The sequence below is a fragment of the Hoplias malabaricus genome, chromosome 5 (assembly GCF_029633855.1).
Source record: "Hoplias malabaricus isolate fHopMal1 chromosome 5, fHopMal1.hap1, whole genome shotgun sequence".
In the NCBI taxonomy this organism is placed as follows: Eukaryota; Metazoa; Chordata; class Actinopteri; order Characiformes; family Erythrinidae; genus Hoplias; species Hoplias malabaricus.
This window is the reverse complement of record NC_089804.1, coordinates 3,294,585-3,320,028: the sequence shown is the minus strand read 5'-3', so window position 1 is coordinate 3,320,028 and position 25,444 is coordinate 3,294,585. Positions and strand designations below refer to the sequence as shown.

General features: G+C 42.9%; 1 protein-coding gene across 1 annotated transcript; it reads left to right on the top strand.

Moving 5' to 3' along the window:
* The first annotated feature begins 4,672 nt into the window (after positions 1-4,672).
* elovl4b (ELOVL fatty acid elongase 4b) lies at positions 4,673-21,830 on the top strand. Its single transcript, XM_066671243.1, has 7 exons — positions 4,673-5,019; positions 7,501-7,591; positions 7,903-8,090; positions 8,222-8,302; positions 18,209-18,380; positions 19,162-19,289; positions 19,677-21,830. The coding sequence occupies exons 2-7, from the start codon at positions 7,525-7,527 to the stop codon at positions 19,950-19,952; spliced, it is 912 nt and encodes a 303-aa protein (XP_066527340.1). The 5' UTR covers positions 4,673-5,019; positions 7,501-7,524; the 3' UTR covers positions 19,953-21,830.
* Positions 21,831-25,444: the final 3,614 nt, after the last annotated feature.

Genomic DNA, 25,444 nt, shown 5'->3' with positions numbered 1-25,444 from the left:
TCAGACAGATCATCCAATCATCATGCAGAAGCTGAGCGTCCGGGCCAGCCGAGGCCAGCCCACTGCCCCATAGACCCCCAGAGACGCTGAGCGTCCGATGGGCGGGACAAAGCCCAGCATTTATCCAAACACTCGTCTCGTTTCGCTGCACTTCCCTGCATTGCTATTGAACTCTGTGGACGCTCAGCATCCTCACTGTTTAAAGCACTGTGAAGCTGTGGGAATGATTGAGAGGAAGGCCGCATCTTTACCAGTAATAAGAAGCTGATTCTGAACTAAAGTTGAGCGTGTTGTAGTGCATATTTATTCACTGACATGTACACACAACAGTTTATATTTGATCACTTATTTTTTGACATTTTAGGGCAAGCTGAGCTTCCCTTGCAGTCTTAGAGCAATCGCCTCTGATACAGACTCCACTGGACTCTCTCTGTTTAGTCCCTGGTTAGTTTCCCACTTCCACAGCTGCCCCCCAAAATGTATATGGTGTCAACACAAAATCCAGTATCTAAGGACAAACCACAACAACGGCGGCGGTAACGTTAAGAGGTGTTTACTCATGATGTATTGGCATGTTGTTGATGTTGTTCTTGTTGTTGTTTGGGACTGAACACAGCTCCGTCATCAGTTCAGACAGATCAGTACTGTTTGTTCCTTCCTTGTTGCAGCGTCCACCTCTCGCTGGATTCTTTCACCAGCCACGCATGGAGGGAAGCATACCCAGGCCCCAGTGCCTGTTTCTGGGCAGAGAAAACTGGTTTAAGTCCCCTCTGGCTTCTCTTCCTAATCAGATCAGGTTTGGCACCAAGTCTTCCAGAGGCTGGGTTGAGTAATGGGAAAGTGGACGCAGGGATCTGGACCAGGGCCAGCGTTATCCAGTGTGGCCTTTAATATCCTACCCCTTACCGATAGTATTAACCCAGACGGTCATCTTGGTTTTAACAAAACTGGAATTAGGACGTAAACACGACCCATAATCAGACAGTAAAGTTTCTAACAAGAGGCAATAAATGTGTTTACAAGCTGTCAGGAGCGGAGTTTCTCACAGTGGAGGTTTTATGGGGCAGGGCCTGTGCGCTGGTCTCACCCTGGATGGATGAGAGGTTTATGTGAGAACCAGTCGTTTAAAGGTTGACGAGAGCTGTGTGTGACGTACGCAGGGAGTCAGACTGATCTCCTTTAGGACCCAACACACGCACACACCAGCCCTTTCAGGACCAAGACCTGAACTAGCGCCTGAACAGTGAGGTTATGGCCTGCTGGAATGACGTGTGAAATGGGCACAGTTCCAGAGTCAGAGTAGTGAACTGCAAGCAAATGACGACAGTGAATCCAGAGTGAGCTGATCTAGGTGAACTATGTTAACCCTGGGACATTGCTGGGGGTGCCCCCCCCCCCCCCCACACACACACACACACACACACACACCAACAGGGGCACTGCCAGGAATAAGTTTCTCAGTACGCACAAGAACGAATTACTATTACTGGACATAACTTCATTAATTAATATAGAGTACCTTTATTTTGACGGGGTATGCTTTGCTGCAGACAACATACACAACTGTAGAGGTGGTAGCAGAGCTGGTAAAGCCCATTCTCTTCTCCAGAAGGAGAGGGGGATCTCTGTAATCTTTCATTATACAACTGTGGAGAATAAAAGAACACAATAAAAGTCCTGGAGTTTAAATAAAGCGTATAAAGTCAATTCAAATAGAAAATCTACAAATATAATAGGACAAGGTACAATTATGTTCCTTAATTAAAAGCAGAGGATATGTTTTCTTGAGGGTAAACACAGGGCATTAAAATGTAAATATCCTCTGTAAACAAACACCTAAATATAAAAATATGCAGTAAGCTAAATGAACCCATTAATTACAAACAAAGATGCAGCCAATGGGATTACTCCATTTACTGGGATTCTTTCATTCATTCATTATCTGTAGCCCTTATCCAGTTCAGGGTCGCGGTGGGTCCACAGCCTACCTGGAATCATTGGGCGCAAAGCGGGAATACACCCTGGAGGGGGCGCCAGTTCTTCACAGGGCAACACACATTCACACACTCACACAGTAAACCCACGCAGACACAGAGAGAACACAGCGCACTCCTCACAGACAGTCACCCGGAGGAAACCCACGCAGACACAGGGAGAACACACCACACTCCTCACAGACAGTCACCAGGAGCGGGAATTGAACCCACAACCTCCAGGCATATATATCATTTATATATACTTTATAAATAAAAGTCATTAGCATCAGCATTATTTAACAAACTCTTTTCAGGAAAGTTGTGTATTTAACAAATGCATAGCCTATGAAGGAAAGTGAATCCTGAAGCCTGTGTGAGAACTAGTGTTGTTAGTGTTCTCCTCCAAGCGTGCTGAGCTCCACAGTCCCAGAGGATGTTTCTGTGACTCGTGGAGCCGTGGCTAACGGATCCTACAAGTGGCTTTCTCCCACCCACATACATCCATTAGTGGAATTAGCAGGAGAGGGTCATGCCAACCTCGCCAGAGATCCATCGGCAGGGTAAAAATTCGAAGGCCAGGAGTTTAATCTAAAAAAACGAGGGTTAATTATGGTCGGGACCACGGGCCAGGATCAGTTTACGCGAGACGGAAAGGTCAGCACGCCTCCCTGAGATCATGCAGCTTTACTCGTCGGCAAAGCAACAGCCAGAGATTCATTTACATTAATGGAATCAGGACCAAGCTCCAGCTTCAAGGATGAAGGGAAGAGCGAGGGAAGGGAGGAGGAGTGAGAGAGACAGAGGAGGAGGGAAAGGAAGGAAAGCGAGTGGCTGCCACTGCTGTTTTTACCATTTATGATTTCATAAATCATTTTATTACCACCACGTTTACAGCAGCCGTCAGTCTGCCGTTGGGTTGGAAATGTTTTACTGGACACAGTGAAGTAAACATTATGGGGGAGAGAGAGAGAGAGAGAGAGAGAGAGAGAAAGAGAGAGACGTAGCTGAAACTCCACGTGTCTTTCCTCCACATGTGTTTGTGGCATTGTCAGATGAGACTCTGTTTGATGATAGAGAACTGTGTAGCACGGCTGTGCCTCTCCACATCACTCAGTGTGACCTTCACCAGTGCAGGCCTCTGTTTAACACAGAGCTGGTCCTGACCTCCCTCGGGCCTTAGTTTGACTAGTCTCTCCTTGCCTTCTCCACTCCTCCAGCAGGTGAATCAGGTCCTGGTTCTGGAAGCGGGTTCTTGTTTAGTGGCTGTTCTCTCGTGGTTCAGAGCGAGGCGAGTAGGGACTAAACCGTGGCGTGTAAACCTTGCAGAGCGCTGATTGTCCAGAGAGAGTCGTCAGTGGAGCTGATGAAATGGAGAATAAGTCTGAACAGCTCAACACGCTCGGAGGAGAACACTATGCAGGCAGACCTGGTAGCAGTGTGTTTGTGACGATAGTGACACTGTGTGCTTTGGGACATGAATGGCCCGTGAGCCAAATAAATTAATTTGCATAAATATTTGTAACAAATCTATTGTTAAATAGGCCACGCCCACCAATGTGTCTGGACTTTGAGTAATTAGTGCCATAAGGGCATAGAGGCACATTCACACACACACACACACACACACACACACAGAAGGTGTTTGTTATGCAAGTTTTCCTCTTTGGCTGAGGGTAGCGGAGCTGAAATGTACTTTGGAGGCAGTTTGAGGATGAAGCTGATTTCCAGCTGGAGCTCAAAGCTTCGGAGTGGAAAAGTACAGAAATCTAACTCTCTCTCTCTCTCTCTCTCTCTCTCTCTCTCTCTCTCTCGCTCTCAGACTGTGATTGACTGTAGGGGCGTTTGTTACCAAAGCTCTGCTGCCACCTACAGGTTCACAGACCACCTGCAGCTTCAAACTTATCAATGAATTCATTAATGTATTTATTTATTTAAATAAGGTTAATGTTTTGGAATGAACCCATGCTCTTTGCCAATTATTATTATTATTATTATTATTATTATTATTATTATTATTATTATTAATCGTTTCGTTGTTGTGGGGAATACTCAGAAGTCGTTTTAAAGTCACTTAGTGTAAAGTGATATGAAGAATTTTCCAGCGTTCAAAATTCACAGCAGAATTCACGTCTGAAAGATTGTAGTCTCAGCCACAGATGCTCCGCCCACAGAAATGTATGCAGCTGCACTCTGATTGGCTGTCTGTGCCTCTGCGTATACGCGCTTCCGTGTATCGTTTAGTGCAGGCTCTGGTACTGGTCCAACGTCAATCAAAATGTCAAAATTCATTTCCTTCTGTTCTCTGTCCCATAGACGAAAGGGACCATCCGGGCTGTTATCACTGAAAGACTGTTATCAAGTTGATGCAAGACAAAGCCCGTCTTCAATCTGGATTTGCTACACCTGGCCGACCTGCCTGCAGTCCAGTCCTGCGGTGCAGATGCAGTGGAAGTTATAGGGTTAATCCCCTCCTTTAAGAGGAGCACTCTATTTCAACACTGTTGCTGTTCCAGCTTTGGGCAGTAGGTGGCTAACCCTGCAACCTCCACTACATCGGCCCCTCCTTTCCAACCTCAGGCAGCAGTCAGTAACGCTGGCCATGCCCTGGGCTTGTTGTCATGTGTTTGTCCAGTAGAGGGCGCCAGACCATGTCTTATTTCCATGTTCTGAGCGGGCCTTAAGTTTGGTGATATCTTCTATGTCTTCCAACAGGTGGCTCTGCTCCCTCTCCCTCTCTCTCTTGTTCGCTCTCTCTCTTTCTCACCCCTTTCTCATCCTCTCTCTCTCTCTCACACACTGCTGGCTGAAGGATGATATCTGAGTGCAGGGAGTTTGTATGAGTTTGCTCGGCCTTTACTTGGCGTTTACTCGGAACGGGACACTTCCAGACACCGAGGCCTTCGGGGAGGTTGGTAAAAGAGTAAAAACAAAGGACCAGAGACACAGAGAGAGAGAGAGAGAGAGCTGCAGATCGAGTGTGACACTGACCGTCTGCACTGACTGGCTCATGTTGCTGTGAGGATCATTTGTCTGGAGCTGTAAGGTAAGGAGCCTGGTGCGTGTTTGTCTTTGTAACGCGCTGTAGTTGGGCTCCGGCCCCCTGCACCTGCTGTAGTTGATGCTGCACCATCCACAGCAGGGGTCTGCACACCTTGGGGGTCATTCATAGCGGGAAGTAGGTGTAAGACAGTTACAGCGCGGTCTTAAAGTCCAACTCTGAGCCTTAAAACCTCCCTTAAAGTCAATATTTGTGGGTTAAATAATATACTAACAACCAACAAAGGAAATTAGGGTTAAATACAGGTTATAAGTTTACATTAAATTAAGTTTATTTAAAAATGTAAAGGTTCCACATGGTTCTGGGAGATGTTCTCACTCAAATCTCACACCGTCCTCAAAAACAGGTTATTTCTTGACTTCGGAAGTTCACCTTCTTCAAATTCTCCCTTCTTTCTGAGGCTCGATCCTAGACACACTCTAGGGATTAGATCCTGTCTCCACGAGCCGGAAACCAGCTAAGGGCTTTTATTTTAAACTGTATTACATGTTAAGTATGTGTGTGTGTGTGTGTATAGAGAGAGAGAGAGAGAGAGAGTAGTATAGCATTGTGTCCAAGTCGTTGGAGTGTAAACCCTGAAACAGCTTTGTACAGTAGTGTGTGTGAGGTGTGTGTGAGGTGTGTAACCTTCACCGGGACTCTCTTGGTGCGCTGATTGTCCGAATGTGGGTCGAGGGCCATTTGCAGCCGCAGTTAAGCTGCAGATCAAATGGAATTAAAGTGGACTGGCGGCTGCGCGGAAACCTGCTGACCAGGCGCCCGGGGGCTTTACGTCCAGGACACGAGGGGCCGTCTGCACGGCCTGGGGACGCTCCCGTTTATACACACACACACACACACACACACACCCCTGTCATTTATAAACCACATACTGTCACAGTAATGTAGAGGTGAACACAGTGTTAGGAGTCCTGCCCAGGGACTGCCTGAGCTGGGACTCGAACCCCAGCCGGCTGTGTGGAAGTCAGTTGTGTTATCTACTACAGTCCATATAAGCAGCTTCTATATGATTCAGTACCTGCTATAATTGATTCAGTATGTTCTAAAAATGATTCAGTAGCTACGATAAATTTTTAATTAGCTAAATGATTTAGTAGCTACTATACTTGATTAGTATGTACTATAAAAGATTCAGTAGCTACTATACTTGATTCAGTATGTTCTGTAAATGATTCAGTAGCTACTATACTTGATTTAGTATGTTCTATAAATGATTCAGTAGCTACGATAAATTATTAATTAGCTAAATGATTCAGTAGCTACTATACTTGATTCAGTTCTATAAATGATTCAGTAGCTACTATACTTGATTTCAGTATGTTCTGTAAATGATTCAGTAGCTACTATACTTGATTTAGTATGTTCTATAAATGATTCAGTAGCTACTATACTTGATTCAGTATGTTCTATAAATGATTCAGTAGCTACGATAAATTATTAATTAGCTAAATGATTCAGTAGCTACTATAAATTATTCATTAGCAGCTATATATTATTTGGAAACTAAATGATTCAGTATTTACTATAAACAGTATTGTGTGTTATATCACAATGACCCTGAAATGGATTACGCGTGTAGTATTTCATAAATACTATAATGGTTTAAATGAATACCATAAGGCTTGCGCCCAGTGATTCTGGGTAGGCTCCAGACCCACCGCCGCCCTGAACTGGATAACGGTTACAGACAATGAATGAATGAATGAATACCATAAATGTTTCAGTACCTACTATACTTGATTCAGGATGTTCTATAAATGATTCAGCAGCTACTCTGCTTTGTAAGTACTACAAAAGATTCAGTAGTTATTATAAATTATTTAGCAGCTAAATTATTCAGTAAGAAATATACACAATTCAGTAGCTATTATAAATGATTTTTACAAACTATAAACTGTTCAGTAGCAGCACCAAACAACCTCATTATTAAGAAATGAGTGTAAGTACTGCACATTTAAAATAATACATTATTTTGTACTTTACATGATTCAGTGATTTGGTAAGTGCTATTCATTTTTCAGGAGCTACTTTTTTTTTTTTTACTTTGTCATTTGTATTATTTATCTGGTATCTAATTTAAATAACACAATTAGAGCATGAATATTCATATATGTTAATGGGTGTAAATTATGAGCGGATGAGTTTGGGAAGGTGTTTTTTAAGGTGGAATCGTCTCTCTCTCTGCTCTTGCTCCCACTGTTAAAGCCCCAAACGTGGGCCTGAGGGGTGTCACTCTCCTGTGGAGCAGTGGAACCGAGTGTTGGTGCTCCATCGAGATTCTTTGGGATGAGTTGCAGTGTTTATGTGATCACTGATCAGGAGCTTAGCCACTGAATGAAATGAGAGGATGTAGAGTAGCAGCACCCGAGCCGTTTATTCACCAGTGTACAGTCTGAAACGTCACGTGAAGGAATTATGGGAGTTGTAGTTCCGTGTTTATATTCTCCTCTTTTTCCCTGATTCCAGGAAAACTGAGCCTGAGCTGGAACCATGGACACAGTCATTCACTTTATGAATGACACCGCAGAGTTTTACAAATGGAGCCTTACTATAGCAGGTAAACCTCTCTGTCTCTCTCTCTCTCTCTCTCTCTCTCTCTCTCTCTCTCTCTCTCTCTCCCCCCTCATACTGATGTGTCTGTCTGAGCAGGGAATCAAACCCAAAGCTGTTTCAGAAACCGCTACCTATTCACTATATAGGTCCACCATTTTGAAGCAGAGTCTGAAAACACATCGGGCAATTTTTATTGCACTCAAACATTCCCACAATGCACCGCAACCCTCCGTTAGTGGATAGTGGATCTTAACTACCCACTTACACACACAGGTTAACGCTTGCCTGTGTCTATGTGTTTGTGTTTGTCTTTAGACAAGAGGGTGGAGCAATGGCCCATGATGTCATCACCGTTGCCCACGCTGGGGTTCAGCGCTCTGTACCTCCTCTTCCTGTGGGTGGGGCCTCGATACATGCAGAACCGCGAGCCTCTCCACCTTCGCAAAACCCTCATCATCTACAACTTCAGCATGGTGCTCCTCAACTTCTACATCTGCAAAGAGGTACTCATTCTATCTGTCAATCCTTCATCCGTCCATCCCTCTATCCTTTCTTCATACATAGATAATAATCTCTCTCTCTCTCTATCTCTCTCTCTCTCTCTCTCTCTCTCTCTCTCTCTCTCTCTCTCCAGCTGTTGTTGGGTTCCAGAGCAGCAGGGTACAGTTACCTCTGCCAACCTGTAAACTACTCCAATGATGTCAATGAAGTCAGGGTGAGGAGGAAAACACACACACACACACACATTCCTGAAACCAGTCTGTACACAATTTATAAAAATGATAATCTAATCCCTCCCTAAGTCACCCTTCTTTTGACTGCATTAGCACATCAGTCTGAGAACTGGAGCCCACCAACACGCACACAGTGAAACAGGATCTATTATTGAGATGAAGGTTTGATTGATGTGACAGATGGACGGTGTCATGACTGATATCAAACACTTGATGGGAAAGAGAATAAAACGACTAGAAAGTTCACTGGGGTTCGGTTTTGTTGCTCTGTCTTCGTGGTGCCTCAGATTTATCTATGCACTTGCTGTCATCTTGACTGGCTTTGGGAAACATTATCATGTCCATAGCCATCCCAGAATAAACAGTTCTCTGCACAGCAGCTATAGAAGGAGAAAGATAGAGCCATGTTGCTTCACTCTGGTCGCTGCATAAAGGCCTTCGCTGTGACTGACGTCGTTTAGGGATTTCCTCAGTCTGCTGCTTTGGCAACAGCCCTAACCCTGTGCTGGATAACTTCATCTCTTTGACCCAAGGACATGGGCGGAGACTGGTATCTCACCACCTCTTGTCTCCGCCTCTTTTTCCCCTCCTCCAGCTGCAAGGGTTGTACAGGGTTAGAGAGTTAACCAGGACTTTAGATCACCAAGCTGTCTGTGTGCGGGACAGTCCTCCTCTCGTAGCTCAGAATACCCCATGCCCTGTGTGTGATGTTGGAAAATCTATCCATTTTTGACCCTCAACCCAAATACAGGCAGCGAGCTGAGACATCTCTGGTGTCGGATATTTCCTTCCATGGATTTACACTGGAGTCATGAGGCTAATGAAACCAAACAATCATGAAAACCTCATCGCAATGTAGAAGTCGAGGTGTACGCTTTGACTTTAAGGTGTTTATCCAGGATTCTTTATGCTTTTGAGGTAAATTAACTTTTAAAAATATGAACAGAGGGAACACTATCAATTATATTCAATTATTATTAGAACTACATGGTGCTTTTGGACTCTGACCTCTGGTTGGTTTTCCACTCCCACAGCTCCCCCCTGAAATGTATCAGTGTCATCTCTAACCCCGTCTCTAAGGGGAACAGTGGTCTTTGGAAACCACAACAACGGCGGTGGTAACGTTAAGCGGTGTTTACTCATGCTGTATCGGCGTGTTGTTGTTGTTTGGGACTGAACACAGCTCCGTCATCAGTTCAGACAGATCAGTAGAGTTTGTTCCTTCCTTGTTGCAGCGTCCAGCTCTCGCTGGATTCTTTCGTCGGCCACCGATCCAAGGAGCGTTTGAACCTCTTCAAAAGACCACGGCGTCATTTTACGTGCTGCCGTCGTGAGTCGGATAAAAACAAACCTGATCTCTGCTGCAGCTGGATATTTTACAGATGGAGAGTTGGTGCTGGACGTTGGTAGGTGGATTGTCCACAGGTTTCAGTGGGTGAGTGCTTGGTGTGGATCGGCTGCCGTCACATCATTCAAGTGAATGCGCTATAAATGTACGCAAGTAAAACCGCACGGTAATCAATGGTAATCTGACGTAGCACCCCTCAGACTCCATGACAATTTGAGCTGAAATTTGAGCTGATCCCATAGTGTCTGTGACTACCAAGTCAGGCTTAATAATGAGCTCAGTGTAAGTCTGGCTTATCGCCGCAGTGACAGTGAAACTGTAACTGGAGAGGTAGCTTTCACTGAGTGTGTTCTTGACTTGGGCCCAAGCACTGAATGTCGTGTTTATAGTGGATGTAATGTCACAGCTCATGGTTGTTGGGTGGATTTTGATTGGTTAGATTCATCTACAGACAGCTCAGAAGTTTGTCTTGATGTGAACTGTAGGCACACCGTCAAATTGCGATTCTGGTTTGTAATGAAGGTTTCTGGTTTGATTTTCTCTATAAATTTGTGCCTGGACTTTTTGCCACACAGAGTCTCTACACAGTGTCCTGCCAGCAGCTCTTAAGCCCTGAGTGAGCCGTTTCCTCTGCGGGCCTGAGTCTGTGTGGCAGCTGTAATTGTTTAATTGTTCTGTAATTGAAACTTAAAGCACTATGCTGAGCTCTGTTTCATTCCTCTGGACTTAGACCCATGCTCAGCTGGCCTTAATCCTCAGAGACTCTCGGACCACGGGCCCATCCCAAAGTTTGCACTTACCATCTCTGAGTTTATGTACACACAATCAGGTCATGGTACTGGATTTAGGATGAGATTATACTGAATAAGAGCTCATGATGTTAGTGAGTGTGTGTGTGTGTTTGTTTGTTTGTTTTTTGTTTTGTTGGGGGTGTATCCCATCAGTTATGGAATGATCAGTAGATCGACTATATTCTCATCTGATTAACATTTTTCCCAGATATTTTTGAAGAGATTCTTTATGTAAAAATGGGATTACTGGAGATTTAGGGTGTTATAAGTTTGGGTTTACTGGGGACTTAGTGTGTGATAAGTTTGGGTTATTGGGGGTTTAGTGTGTGATAAGTTTGTATTTACTGGGGGTTTAGTGTGTGATAAGTTTGTATTTACTGGGGGTTTAGTGTGTGATAAGTTTTGGTTATTGGGGGGTTTAGTGTGTGATAAGTTTGGGTTTACTGGGGGTTTAGTGTGTGATAAGTTTGGGTTATTGGGGGTTTAGTGTGTGATAAGTTTGTATTTACTGGGGGTTTAGTGTGTGATAAGTTTGTATTTACTGGGGGTTTAGTGTGTGATAAGTTTGTATTTACTGGGGGTTTAGTGTGTGATAAGTTTGGGTTATTGGGGGTTTAGTGTGTGATAAGTTTGGGTTATTGGGGGTTTAGTGTGTGATAAGTTTGTATTTACTGGGGGTTTAGTGTGTGATAAGTTTGGGTTATTGGGGGGTTTAGTGTGTGATAAGTTTGGGTTATTGGGGGGTTTAGTGTGTGATAAGTTTGTATTTACTGGGGGTTTAGTGTGTGATAAGTTTGGGTTATTGGGGGGTTTAGTGTGTGATAAGTTTGGGTTTACTGGGGGTTTAGTGTGTAATAAGTTTGGGTTATTGGGGGTTTAGTGTGTGATAAGTTTGGGTTATTGGGGGTTTAGTGTGTGATAAGTTTGGGTTATTGGGGGTTTAGTGTGTGATAAGTTTGTATTTACTGGGGGTTTAGTGTGTGATAAGTTTGTATTTACTGGGGGTTTAGTGTGTGATAAGTTTGTATTTACTGGGGGTTTAGTGTGTGATAAGTTTGTATTTACTGGGGGTTTAGTGTGTGATAAGTTTGTATTTACTGGGGGTTTAGTGTGTGATAAGTTTGTATTTACTGGGGGTTTAGTGTGTGATAAGTTTGGGTTATTGGGGTTTAGTGTGTGATAAGTTTGGGTTATTGGGGGTTTAGTGTGTGATAAGTTTGTGTTTACTGGGGACTTAGTGTGTGATAAGTTTGGGTTATTGGGGGTTTAGTGTGTGATAAGTTTGTATTTACTGGGGGTTTAGTGTGTGATAAGTTTGTATTTGCTGGGGGTTTAGTGTGTGATAAGTTTGTGTTTACTGGGGGTTTAGTGTGTGATAAGTTTGTATTTACTGGGGGTTTAGTGTGTGATAAGTTTGGGTTATTGGGGGTTTAGTGTGTGATAAGTTTGGGTTATTGGGGGTTTAGTGTGTGATAAGTTTGTGTTTACTGGGGACTTAGTGTGTGATAAGTTTGGGTTATTGGGGGTTTAGTGTGTGATAAGTTTGTATTTACTGGGGGTTTAGTGTGTGATAAGTTTGTATTTGCTGGGGGTTTAGTGTGTGATAAGTTTGTGTTTACTGGGGGTTTAGTGTGTGATAAGTTTGTATTTACTGGGGGTTTAGTGTGTGATAAGTTTGGGTTATTGGGGGTTTAGTGTGTGATAAGTTTGTATTTACTGGGGGTTTAGTGTGTGATAAGTTTGTATTTGCTGGGGGTTTAGTGTGTGATAAGTTTGTGTTTACTGGGGGTTTAGTGTGTGATAAGTTTGTATTTACTGGGGGTTTAGTGTGTGATAAGTTTTGGTTATTGGGGGGTTTAGTGTGTGATAAGTTTGGGTTTACTGGGGGTTTAGTGTGTGATAAGTTTGGGTTATTGGGGGTTTAGTGTGTGATAAGTTTGTATTTACTGGGGGTTTAGTGTGTGATAAGTTTGGGTTATTGGGGGTTTAGTGTGTGATAAGTTTGTATTTACTGGGGGTTTAGTGTGTGATAAGTTTGTATTTACTGGGGGTTTAGTGTGTGATAAGTTTGGGTTATTGGGGGTTTAGTGTGTGATAAGTTTGTATTTGCTGGGGGTTTAGTGTGTGATAAGTTTGTATTTACTGGGGGTTTAGTGTGTGATAAGTTTGGGTTATTGGGGGTTTAGTGTGTGATAAGTTTGTATTTACTGGGGATTTAGTGTGTGATAAGTTTGGGTTTACTGGGGATCCAGTGTGTGATAAGTTTGTGTTTACTGGGGACTTAGTGTGTGATAAGTTTTGGTTATTGGGGGTTTAGTGTGTGATAAGTTTGGGTTTACTGGGGATTTAGTGTGTGATAAGTTTGTTTTACTGGGTAGTTAGTGTGTGATAAGTTTGTTTTACTGGGTAGTTAGTGTGTGATAAGTTTGGGTTTACTGGGGATTCAGTGTGTTTGATAAGTTTGGGTTTACTGGGGATTCAGTGTGTTTGATAAGTTTGGGTTTACTGGGGATTCAGTGTGTGTGATAAGTTTGGGTTTACTGGGGATTCAGTGTGTTTGATAAGTTTGGGTTTACTGGGGATTCAGTGTGCGTGATAAGTTTGGGTTTACTGGGGATTCAGTGTGCTTGATAAGTTTGGGTTTACTGGGGATTCAGTGTGCTTGATAAGTTTGGGTTTACTGGGGATTCAGTGTGCTTGATAAGTTTGGGTTTACTGGGGATTCAGTGTGTTTGATAAGTTTGGGTTTACTGGGGATTCAGTGTGCGTGATAAGTTTGGGTTTACTGGGGATTCAGTGTGCTTGATAAGTTTGGGTTTACTGGGGATTCAGTGTGTTTGATAAGTTTGGGTTTACTGGGGATTCAGTGTGTTTGATAAGTTTGGGTTTACTGGGGATTCAGTGTGTTTGATAAGTTTGGGTTTACTGGGGATTCAGTGTGTTTGATAAGTTTGGGTTTACTGGGGATTCAGTGTGTTTGATAAGTTTGGGTTTACTGGGGATTCAGTGTGTGTGATAAGTTTGTTTTACTGGGTAGTTAGTGTGTGATAAGTTTGTTTTACTGGGTAGTTAGTGTGTGATAAGTTTGGGTTTACTGGGGATTCAGTGTGTGATAAGTTTGGGTTTACTGGGGATTCAGTGTGTGTGATAAGTTTGGGTTTACTGGGGATTCAGTGTGCTTGATAAGTTTGGGTTTACTGGGGATTCAGTGTGTTTGATAAGTTTGGGTTTACTGGGGATTCAGTGTGTTTGATAAGTTTGGGTTTACTGGGGATTCAGTGTGTTTGATAAGTTTGGGTTTACTGGGGATTCAGTGTGTTTGATAAGTTTGGGTTTACTGGGGATTCAGTGTGTTTGATAAGTTTGGGTTTACTGGGGATTCAGTGTGTTTGATAAGTTTGGGTTTACTGGGGATTCAGTGTGTTTGATAAGTTTGGGTTTACTGGGGATTCAGTGTGTTTGATAAGTTTGGGTTTACTGGGGATTCAGTGTGTTTGATAAGTTTGGGTTTACTGGGGATTCAGTGTGTTTGATAAGTTTGGGTTTACTGGGGATTCAGTGTGTTTGATAAGTTTGGGTTTACTGGGGATTCAGTGTGTTGGATAAGTTTGGGTTTACTGGGGATTCAGTGTGTTGGATAAGTTTGGGTTTACTGGGGATTCAGTGTGTTGGATAAGTTTGGGTTTACTGGGGATTCAGTGTGTTGGATAAGTTTGGGTTTACTGGGGGTTTAGTGTGTGATAGGTTTGGGTTATTGGGGGGTTTAGTATGTGATAGGTTTGGGTTATTGGGGGTTTAGTGTGTGATAGGTTTGGGTTATTGGGGGTTTAGTGTGTGATAGGTTTGGGTTATTGGGGGTTTAGTGTGGGGTTTATTTGGCTTGAATGCAAGATTTGAGTTTAATTTAATACATGTTTTGTAAAATCCAGAAAATGTTCCCTCTCCATTTACTGCTCTCTGTTTTGTTTAAGCTCTGGAAAAAGTTCTGGTGTTTGTACCCAGCCCTGGCTCAGTAAGTGGGAAACAAACTACTTGTCTTGGTCCAAACTGTCTCAGGCATCCTCTCTCTCTCAGCCACGGTTGAGAATCACACTCTCGCGTTCAGAACATCTCTCACACTCTCGCGTTCAGAACATCTCTCACACTCTCGCGTTCAGAACATCTCACACTCACCCAATCACTCAGGCTGTCACTTTTCTGAGAGGTCATAGCTCTCATTCACATATATCTGTACCAGTGGCGGATGCTGGTCTTTTAAGGAGGGGAAGCTCAATTTCGGCCTACATCATAAAATGTGTTGGTTTATTTATACGTAAATTCTACCCTCCGTTCCTTTTTAAGAAAATGATCTGTGACCCTGTCGTACCAACAAGGCGTCTTTTCCAGGGACTTGACTAGTGTCCTCTCAATGGCCAGCAGAGCTAGGCTGCTTAAACGGCCTTGGCCCATGTGAAGTGTGTCTGCCTGTGCTCCCACGGATCTTTACACCAAAGGATCGCTGATTCGCTCATTTCGCTGTCAATCAAAAAGGGATTCAGCCTCAGACAGATCATCCAATCATCATGCAGAAGCTGAGCGTCCGGGCCAGCTGAGGCCAGCCCACTGCCCCATAGACCCCCAGAGACGCTGAGCGTCCGATGGGCAGGACAAAGCCCAGCATTTATCCAATGACTCGTCTCATTTCGCTGCACTTCGCTGCTTCGCTATTGAACTCTGTGGACGCTCAGCGTCTGTTTAAAGCACTGTGAAGCTGTGGGATTTGATTGAGAGGAAAGCTGCGTCTTTACCAGTGATAAGAAGCTGATTCTGGACAAAAGTTGAGCGCGTTGTAGTGCATATTTATTCAATGACATGTACACACAACAGTATATATTTGATCACTTATTTTTTTTTTACATTTTGGGGAAGCTGAGCTTCCCTTGCAGTCTTAGAGCAATCGCCACTGATCTGTACCCATTCATAGAAAATGAATGAAGTCAGCCTCAGAATTTCTGTCTAAATTTGTCATAAGCTCTCTCAGCCTGGGTTTAATGCAAAGCTACCTCTAAGTCATCTCTCGGCTTTGAGAGAGCCTTCAGATCTGTCATTGGCTGATACACTGAGGTGATGCCGAATGATTTCACCCCAAGCGCCTTGACAAAGTCCGTGAATGTTATCAGCGCAAGGTTGAGGAACTGAAAACAAGTCTCTGACACATCTCAGACATGTCTCCAAAGTATGTCTGCAGGATGTTGGGGCTTTCCTCCTCAAGTAAACTATCAATCAAACTGATTGTTGTGTCCAGTGATGAGGAACTCTGTCAATCAATGGAAGTAGATATGACCACCTTGACACAACGTAACATGAAATATGCGGAACCTCAGCTTCACAGAATTCCCTCAGGTGTGTGTTCCACTTTCACTTAGTGCGTGTTCACTGTGTTTAGTGTGGAATTACTAAGTGTGTACTGTGTGTTTACATTGCAAATCATCAGCTTAAAGAAATTCACAGAATTCCTTTGTGTGCTGTCCACTGTCGTTAAGTGTGTTTTTAGTGTTGAGTGTTTACTGTGTTTGTGTACTGTGTGGATTTTTTTTATTGGGTTTTTATTGGTTTTAGCATAAGATTAGTGCGTGTTTAATAAGGTTTTAAATTGCATTCAATGTTTAGCATGGGTTTAGTGTGTTATTAGTGTGAGTGTAGTGTTTTAGGCATTTAGGTTGTGTTTAGCATGGAATTAATGTGTTTTGTGTGGGGGTTAATGTGGGTGTAGTGCATTGATGTCCAGTTATTGAGTAGGTTGTATGTGAGTTCCGTGTGTGTAGTTTAGGTTTAATGTGCGTTTAGTGTGAGAGTAGTGCTTAGCTTATGTTTAGCATGGGTTTAGTGTGTTTACTGTGTGCTCAGAGAGTTGATTATATGTTCAGTGTTGTTTTAGCATGGGTTCGGAGTGTGTTTAGAGAAGATTTAAAGTGTGGTTTAGTGTGCGTTTAGCATGTGTTTAGCTCATGTGTTTTGCTCCTGCACACTACGCAAGAAAAACTATTTTTATAAATACTGTGTTTCATGTTTTGATGGGTTTAAAAACTACAAGAAAATACTCATTCATTCATTCATTCATTATCTGTAAACCTTATACAGTTCAGGGTCGCGGTGGGTCCAGAGCCGACCTGGAATTATTGGGTGCAAGGCGGGAATACACCCTGGAGGGAGCGCCAGTCCTTCACAGGGCAACACAGATACACATTCATTCACACCTACGGACACTTTTGAGTGGCCAATCCACCTAAGACTCATTCATTCCCCTGAAATTCTTCAAGAGCTCGCTCTTCGTTTAGCCTAGCAATGCTTTGTGATTTCTTAGCAACTGTTGCTAGGTTGGACAAGCAGCGAGTATATATCGATCCACTGGCTTAAAAATGTGGGCACAAGGCTGACTTTGTGACCACGGCTGGTCCACCATTGGGCCTCTCAGATTACTGTCCTCTACATGATCTAACTACTCTTTAATCTCCACAGACTGATTTTAAATTGCAGAGACTTTTATTCTGGAAAATAGACTAATTTAAATATTACCCTCAGCTATAAGAGATAATAATGAGTACCCCTGGTAAAAAATTATAATACTGAAAATGTTAACAGTGTTGGATTAAAATCATTTACAAGAATATCGATAACGATAGAATATCAATGTACAATTTATAAAATTTACAAACTACAACAAAAGAAATGTAGGAAATATCAGTAAATTGCACTGTGAATGGAAAAGTGTTAAATGTAACTGTGTCTTAAATTCTGTTTTATCACTGGTGGTCTGCCCAGAAACCACTGTCCAAACCCCCAGTGGACCTCCATCTTTGCCCTGAGTGACCAACTGTGGTCCACTCTCTTCTTGGGGAATAGGGCCGGGCAATAATTCAATATCAATATATATTGCAATAATTAAATATTTCACTAACAGTGATATGGTTTGATTGAACTTATTTTCAATGTTTGAGTACACATCATTTACAGCATCTGTCACTGACTGACGGTCAATAGAGTCATTAGTTCAGCACTCTAAGCTAACTAAACAGCACTCTAAACAGCAGTTTAAAATTTAGTTTAAAAATATTAATATTGAAAAAGCCAGTAGGTTGATGTTTGATGGTGATGTCATGTCTCTTGATTGTTCTTGGAGGTTTTTCAGTGGATTTTACAGTGTTTATATCGTTATTGAAATCATATTGTATTGACCGGAATTAAGAAATATATCGTGATATAAGTTTTGGCTGTATCGTCCAGCCCTACGTGGGAATAATCACATTCAAGTCCATAAGAACCTGATGGATACAAATTATGAACATTATATATATCATTAATTTATCAATCTCTGGAGGTGTGTTGGTGTAAATCGTGTTTTGATGGGATTTTGAACTATGGGATAAACATATTAGCTTTAATCCATTTAACCCTTCCTGCTCTGTGTTGCTAACGTGGCTGTGTTTTTAACCCTATAGATGCCAGCTCAGTCAAATCTTAAAGAAAAGCTAAAGAGAAGCTGTGGTGCACAACATTTTTCAACACCTCACTTATTAGCTTTCATCAGAAGTGAAGAAAGTAGGATCATACTTCTGATTTAGAGATTTTGGATCAAGTATCAAACCCGCTTTAGGTTGAATGGGATTTTGACCTATATTCAGTAAAGCTTGTCCAACCTGGCAACAGTTGCTATGAAAAAGCTTTGGCTTGTGATTATAAAATGTCCATTTTCTTGTTTGTTGTTTTAGATAGCGTCTGCGCTGTGGTGGTACTACATCTCAAAGGGGATTGAGTTTCTGGACACAGTGTTCTTCATTTTAAGGAAGAAGTTTAACCAGGTCAGCTTCCTGCATGTCTACCATCACTGCACCATGTTCATCCTGTGGTGGATCGGCATCAAGTGGGTCCCTGGAGGCCAGTGTAAGAGCACACACACACACACATACACAAACATAATTTCATACACAAACACTTGCCCCTTCATTCTATGTAGTGTGGTAAGTGAGGTGCCAGATGAGCAGGATGAGGTGTTTACTCATGTATTCATGGGTTTGTTTGTTTTTATTATCATTTTGTAGAGAAATATATTGAGGGCTTATGGGAGAAAATGTAAAGACATGAGATCTCTTCACAGATGAGTGGTTTGAGGGTGGGGGTTGTATCTGGTGAGTGGTGAGGTGTGGGGGCGCTGTATAAGGGGCTTAACCCGAGCATATGCTTCTGGTCTAACACCCCTCCTCTGTGCAAGGGTCAGATTATACACCGCTTTCTCTGACGTACCCTGGTGGTTAATCAGCCCTCGTCTTTTACAGCGCGTTGACTTTACAGTTAGGAGTTTATTACATTTCTAATGGTTCTCTTTTCTTCATCCAATTCAAATGAGAATAAAACCGATGACCTTCTCTCCTGCTGATGATGACTATTAAGGTCAGAGTATTAAAATATAATAGCTGCTGTTATGTTGGCGCTCTCCAGATAAGCCAAGAACCTAAGAAAGATCCTAAATGACAAGGGTAGAACCCTAGATGTCTAAGTATCTAGGTCCAGGACCCACTCATAAACCGTATTTAAGGCGACAGGGGCTTGATAATCACTTCTGAAGACGCTCTGCTCTAATCCTGACCTCAGTACTTACTCAGCTTGCCCCTTTAACCTAGATATCTTCTGACCTGTGACCTCCATATGTTTTCCCCCCTCACAGCGTTCTTCGGAGCCAGTATAAACTCAGGGATCCATGTGCTGATGTATGGATATTATGGCTTGGCAGCCTTCGGGCCCCACATGCAGAAGTACCTGTGGTGGAAGAAGTACTTGACCATCATTCAGATGGTAAATACCGCACACATTAGTTTGAGGATTGATATCCTACAGATATGAACCAAGCCTAGTTCCGGACCACATTTTTCAAACAAAGGACATGCGGAGATGGATTTTTAAAGGAAATTCAGACATTTATCCCTTATCTCTGTCATGCATACAAACCCAACCAAATTAGAGTGAATTTCCATGTGAAACTGCCAACAGAAAATTGCCCAATCAGGATTATTTTCCTTGTGGTATCTAGGCAGATTAAGCCAAGCAAGCTGTCCCAGTGATTAGGCTTTCAGTGCAACTTGCATAAGATGAAGAAGCAAATTGCTGCCTTTTGGTAAATCACTGAAACGTTCCTGAATGTGTCTATTTTGATGCTGGGTGCTTGTCCTGTGTTTTTAACAGATCCAGTTCCATGTGACCATTGGCCACACAGCACATTCCATCTACTCGGGCTGTCCGTTCCCTGCCTGGATGCAGTGGGCGCTCATCGGCTATGCCATCACCTTCATAATCCTCTTCGCCAACTTCTACTACCAGACTTACCGCCAGAAGCCGAGGCATAAACCCACCAAGGGTGTGACCAACGGGGTCACCACAGCAACCAACGGTGCCACCAAGACCGCTGAGCACACGGAGGAGAACGGCAAGAAGCACAAGAAGGGAAAGAAGAGGGATTGAGGAGTGGGGAGAGGAGAAGAGGCACGAGAAGAGGAAGGTCTTTAGGGACCATTGGGTTGCGAAAGGGCATTAGTCGATTTGTTGATTGGCATATTGAATTTACTTGATTATTTCCTAAACTCTGCAAGAATAACTGAACATTACATCGACACGGTTCTTCTTGATGAAGTTGACTTAAGAGGAGCCTATGACAAAGCTCGGGCAATGTAATAGGTCTTATTCATGTTGAAATTAAGTAAACAAGTAAATTCAAATGCATGCTTTAACTAAAGGTACATAGGGACTGACTCTAGGTGAAGGGAAGGGTACAAAGAGGGATTCAGATGCTCAGATATTTACAGGATTGTGTCGATTTCACATGCTTCCATTACAGTGGAACAATTCCTAGCTTCTTCAGTGATGTCGCTGTCTTCCTTCACGTCCAGTATTCATGTTCTATGAGCTTTCTGTCTGGCTTTTTCTCCCTCATGGTGCACTGTATAGTAGCAGCAGGCAGTGATACCCTGAGGAGAGTGGGGGTGGGGGGGATTTTGGTTGGGAAGGGGATATATTTCTTTTTGAATGGTGATCTGAATTTATTCTTGTATTTAATAAAAAAGAGGTTGGTCCTGGAAGTCAGCGGCAACTTCCAGAGTACAACAACTTGCAGAAAGGAAATGGCAGGTTAGTAACTGTGTCGAAATAAAGCCGAGCTGCTGTAGTGTCCAGACCATGCGTTTAGTGTATCCATCAATGCTATATACATACCTCATTGTATGAAGAATGCTAATATATAATGACTCTGTAAACACGCAGTCCTTCAGTGTACAGGAACTTAAGACAATCTCTAAACACTAGCAATCACTAGTTGCCAATGCATCATCTTTAGAGCTCAAAACACTTGGAGGAGAACACTAAGCCTGTATCTTCTACGTCAATTAATAAACGCCAGTCTTGGTCAACATTGAGCTCATTGGAGAGAGAAAGAAACCAAGGCACCTTTCATACATGCACAGTAACCCAGAGTTTACCTGGAGTTTACGTGAAAACGTCAACAACAAATGCAACAAATAGCCTCAAATCAAAGATGACAATCACTATTTCTTTTCAGAAAACAGGTGCTGGAGGATAAAACAACACAAATGATGTCACAGAAGAAATTCAGTTTAGCTAAATGACCATAAAAGCTGTGTCTGACCACTGTGTCCAATGTGTACACACTGCATGTCTGTGTGTGTATGCTATGACTGTTTTCATCCGTGTTTAATTACTAGAACAAATTTGGGTTCCCTCGGAATATCCAGGACCTTGATTTATTCGAGCTATCCAACATTGTACAAGGACAAAGGTAATAAGAATAAGTTTATGGTCCATGCAGTGGGCACCCCGTATGGGAGCAGCCATGTGTGAAAAAGATTTAATACTGAGTCTAAGTCAAATTACTGAATCTAAGCCTTTATTACAGGGACATCTTGAATAAACAAAGGCTATCATTTTCCCCAAACTCAGTTCCACAGCGTTAAGCAGACTCCCCCTTGTTATAGTTGTATCTGAGATGTTAAACTTCTTTTACGACAAGCAGACGTCATCTTGTTCCTCTCTTTTATAAAGAACAGCCCCTTATCCCCTATAAAATACCTGTATAGAGAACTGTAATGTAGTGTAGCTGAGGGAAAGGATAAAGCTCCCATTAACCCCTTTCCATGTTATTTTTGCAATGTACTGTTGACTCTGGTGTGTGTTTTTGCTCATGGGTTTGTCTAGAAACTGTTTAAAAATGTGAAGAGTGACAAAATGGCTAAAGGTGTTAGGTAAGCCAGCTTTTTTTTCTTTTTTTTTCTTTAAAAAAAAAACATCTGGGAAATAATGGATCATTTCTGCTCATCTGAATAAACGGGATGCCAGTGACTATTTTTGTGTGTGTTTCATCCATATATGTTAAGATGTAGGGAGCAAAATCTGTTTACACTGTTTACTAAATCTGTTGTGCATTGTGGGGACTCAAGACATGTAAGCTATTACATTTTAAGGCAAAGACATTCGTTAAGTTTAGGATTAAAATTAGTGTAAGACTTGGGCTAGTAGTGATTATGGATAAGGTACAGCATTTGGTTAGGGACCAAAATTTGTTTGTGCACTTACATTGCAGAGACATGTCTTCCTGGTGGAGACAAAAAGCATGTTTCCATCATGTAAAGCATTACGCTTTAAGGTGAAGGTGTGTTTAATATTTAAGGCTAGTCTAGTTGCAGTAATGGTCCAGGTTAGGGTGTGGGTTAGGGAACAACATTTATATTTGGTAAAACTTATAGTTTCCTAAAACTGATCAAAATGAGGAAAATTGTTTGAAAAAGAAGTCTGATTTGGGCATTTCAAACAGACCAAAAGGGTAAAATCTGAGTGAGTGTGTTGTGAATAGAGCCGCTAATGTTCCAGAGTATCACACTGTATCTCCTGCACGTATCCAACCCCATGCGTTTTTTTCTCTAACATTGCAGTAATACATTGTGCAAAAAAAAGGTCAAAATGAAGTAAATTGTCTGGAAAAAATGTTTGCTTTGGGCAAAATATGGAAATCAGATCCAGGACCAAACAGCCCAAGCCTCAACATCTATTTTGAAGCTAAATAAAGGCCATGACGGACCAATCACATTTAGCCCTCAAAAAAAGTGTAGGTTTGGGGTTAATGTAGTACAACAATGCCTCAGGTTATGTTTAATATGAGGGTCAGTGTGGTATTAATGATAGTTAGGGTTAAGTGTTAGCCTAGTAGTACTTTGGTTAAGGTTAAGGCGTGTCTCCACAAAATAAATACAAGTCTATGTGATGTCCCCTAAAACCATGGAGACAAGTGTGTGTGTGTGTGTGTGTGTACGCACTGGGGGTGAAGTGCTATGTCCAGCACAAGGCTTTGCGAGCTTGTTCAGGCAGATCTGACCTAAGCAGTCCAGTAAATTGGCTTTCGATGTAAAAGCGCTTAGGCTCACGTCACACTGACAGTTTACAGAGGAAACCAGGTCACTCTGCAGGTTCAGGAATGTCCGTAATCCATCAGGACTCGTGCACATACAGGTTCACACATACACACTCACACCTGGGACCCGCTGTTCCACAAGAATACGAATCCTCTCTTTGAAAAATAAAAGTATGTATGGTTCATTAACTTTCAGTAGACTGAGTGGATGTTTGATCAGTGAAGGAGTATCAACATCGACAATGAAAAATAATAGAATCAAATAAAAAAAGAAAAACAGTATCATCCCAATATCAATGACACTGCTGACCCTAGAGCTGAGGACTACAAGAGTTCACGCTTCTCAAAAGATAATCAGCACCACTGCAGCTTTCCTTATCTCCAACGATGCACCACTGCTCAATCAAGGGCACTGATCTGCTTGTGCTTCCATAGGTCCAACCCCTCCGGGCAACTAGGAACTCTGATACTCCAGGGGGATTCCTGGTGAAGGGGAAACTCCAGTCCAGAGAGATGGGGTGGCCTTACCCTTAAGAGAGGGAGTGCCTTGCCTCCTGAAGAAATCGACATTCAATCCTAAGAGACAACCAAGCACTTGTCAGAGACGGTCTGTGAACAAGATTTGTTCAGTTGGAAGGGCACCGGTCCGCCATACCAGACAGACTGAGTACACATCCCACCTCCGGCAGGGTCCAGGTGGTCTCTCAAGTTTACTGTTTAGACTCTGCATTGTGCTAGGTGCTCCCTCACTTAAGGGCAAGGCCTCACTGTCTCTGTGGGCTGGAGTCCAGGTGGAGTTGGATCTGTCGTAGCGGAACAGACCTGTGGTTTCCATTTGACCGTGTCTTTGATGCCAAGCGCTCACCTTGTGGAGCTGAGTATGTATGGGACTTTGCCTGTTGTTACGCCGGGACCAGACTGCACCCGAACATAAGCGTTGGGGATGAGGAGCCGTCATGAACTGTGACATAATCAAAGAACATCTCGCGCATCTGAACTCTCACAATGATGAGAATTTATAGCGCTAATCAGACACAGTTAACGTCATGTCGTCTGATCTTGGCATTGCACACCAGTTCTATGAGGTTCATTGCATCTTAAAAACATAAACCCAGTTCTCTTCCATCTGTGTTGCCCAGAGCCTGCTTTCTCCTGTCATTACATTATTATAGATTCAGCAGAAAAAATGATGTCTTTGTCGGGGTATTGTCCTCTTTGGGACACAATAATCATGAGTAAACAAACAAACAAACACTCCTTTTTTTAAAAAAAAGGAATTTTCTCCCCTTCGTCTCTCTTTTGTCTCCATTTTCACAGTGAAGAGGGTTGAGGACGACCAGTTAGTCTCTCTCTCTCTCTCTCTCTCTCTCTCTCTCTCTCTCTTTCTCTCTCTCTCTCTCTCTTTCTATCTATCTTTCTCTCTCTCTCTCTATCTCTCTATCTATCTATCTTTCTCTCTCTCTCTCTCTTACTCTCTCTCTCTGTCTGTCTGTCTCTCTCTCTCTCTCTCTCTCTCTCTCTCTCTCTCTCTCTCTGTCTGTCTGTCTCTCTCTCATTCTCTCCCTCTCTCTGTCTCTCTCTCTCATTCTCTCTCTCTCTCTCTTACTCTCTCTCTCTCTCATTCTCTCCCTCTCTCTGTCTCTCTCTCTCATTCTCTCTCTCTCTCTCTTACTCTCTCTCTCTCTCATTCTCTCTCTCTCTCTCTCTCTCTCTCTCTCTCTCTCTCTCTCTCTCTCAAGGATTCAACAGTAAGAGGATTGTGGATCGTCCAGACTCTTCCACAGGGCTCTGACCATACGGTGGACTCACCTTGGTGTTAACCTGCTCATCTGCTCCACTCGGCCCTGCCCTTTCCAACAGAAAACCTTCTCTGTAGAATCTGAAAAAACTCCAGAATAATCCGTCTAACAAGAAAAAGAAACACTTCTTATTCAGTGCACACTGTGTAACAAAATGATGCCTCTGCGTGTAGCCCATCCACGGCTGTGAACACACACACACACACACACACACACACACACACACACACACACACACACAAAGCAATGGACAGCCATTCCTGGGTTCAAAAAGCAGTTAGGGGTTAGGTGTCTTGCTAAAGGAGAGGATAGTGCTGTTCCTTCACTCCCCCAAACCCCATTTGACCTGCTGCTCCCTCACAGAAACTGTTCACAGGTGTGTATGTGTGAGTGACTGGGTGACTGGGTGAGTGTGTGAGTGACTGGGTGACTGTGTGACACTGTCCACAGATGTGAGTGACTGGGTGAGTGTGTGACACTGTCCACAGGTGTGAGTGTGTGAGTGACTGGGTGAGTGTGTGACACTGTCCACAGGTGTGTGTGTGAGTGTGTGAGTGACTGGGTGAGTGTGTGACACTGTCCACAGATGTGAGTGACTGGGTGAGTGTGTGAGTGACTGGGTGACTGTGTGACACTGTCCACCGGTGTGAGTGACTGGGTGAGTGTGTGAGTGACTGGGTGACTGTGTGACACTGTCCACAGATGTGAGTGACTGGGTGACTGTGTGACACTGTCCACAG

Coding starts and splice junctions, on each gene's coding strand:
- elovl4b (XM_066671243.1), top strand. CDS start 7,525: ATGGACACAGTCATTCACTTTATGAATGACACCGCAGAGTTTTACAAA. Junction 7,592..7,902: donor ATGGAGCCTTACTATAGCAG/GTAAACCTCTCT, acceptor GTTTGTCTTTAG/ACAAGAGGGTGGAGCAATGG. Junction 8,303..18,208: donor ATGATGTCAATGAAGTCAGG/GTGAGGAGGAAA, acceptor TTGTTGTTTTAG/ATAGCGTCTGCGCTGTGGTG.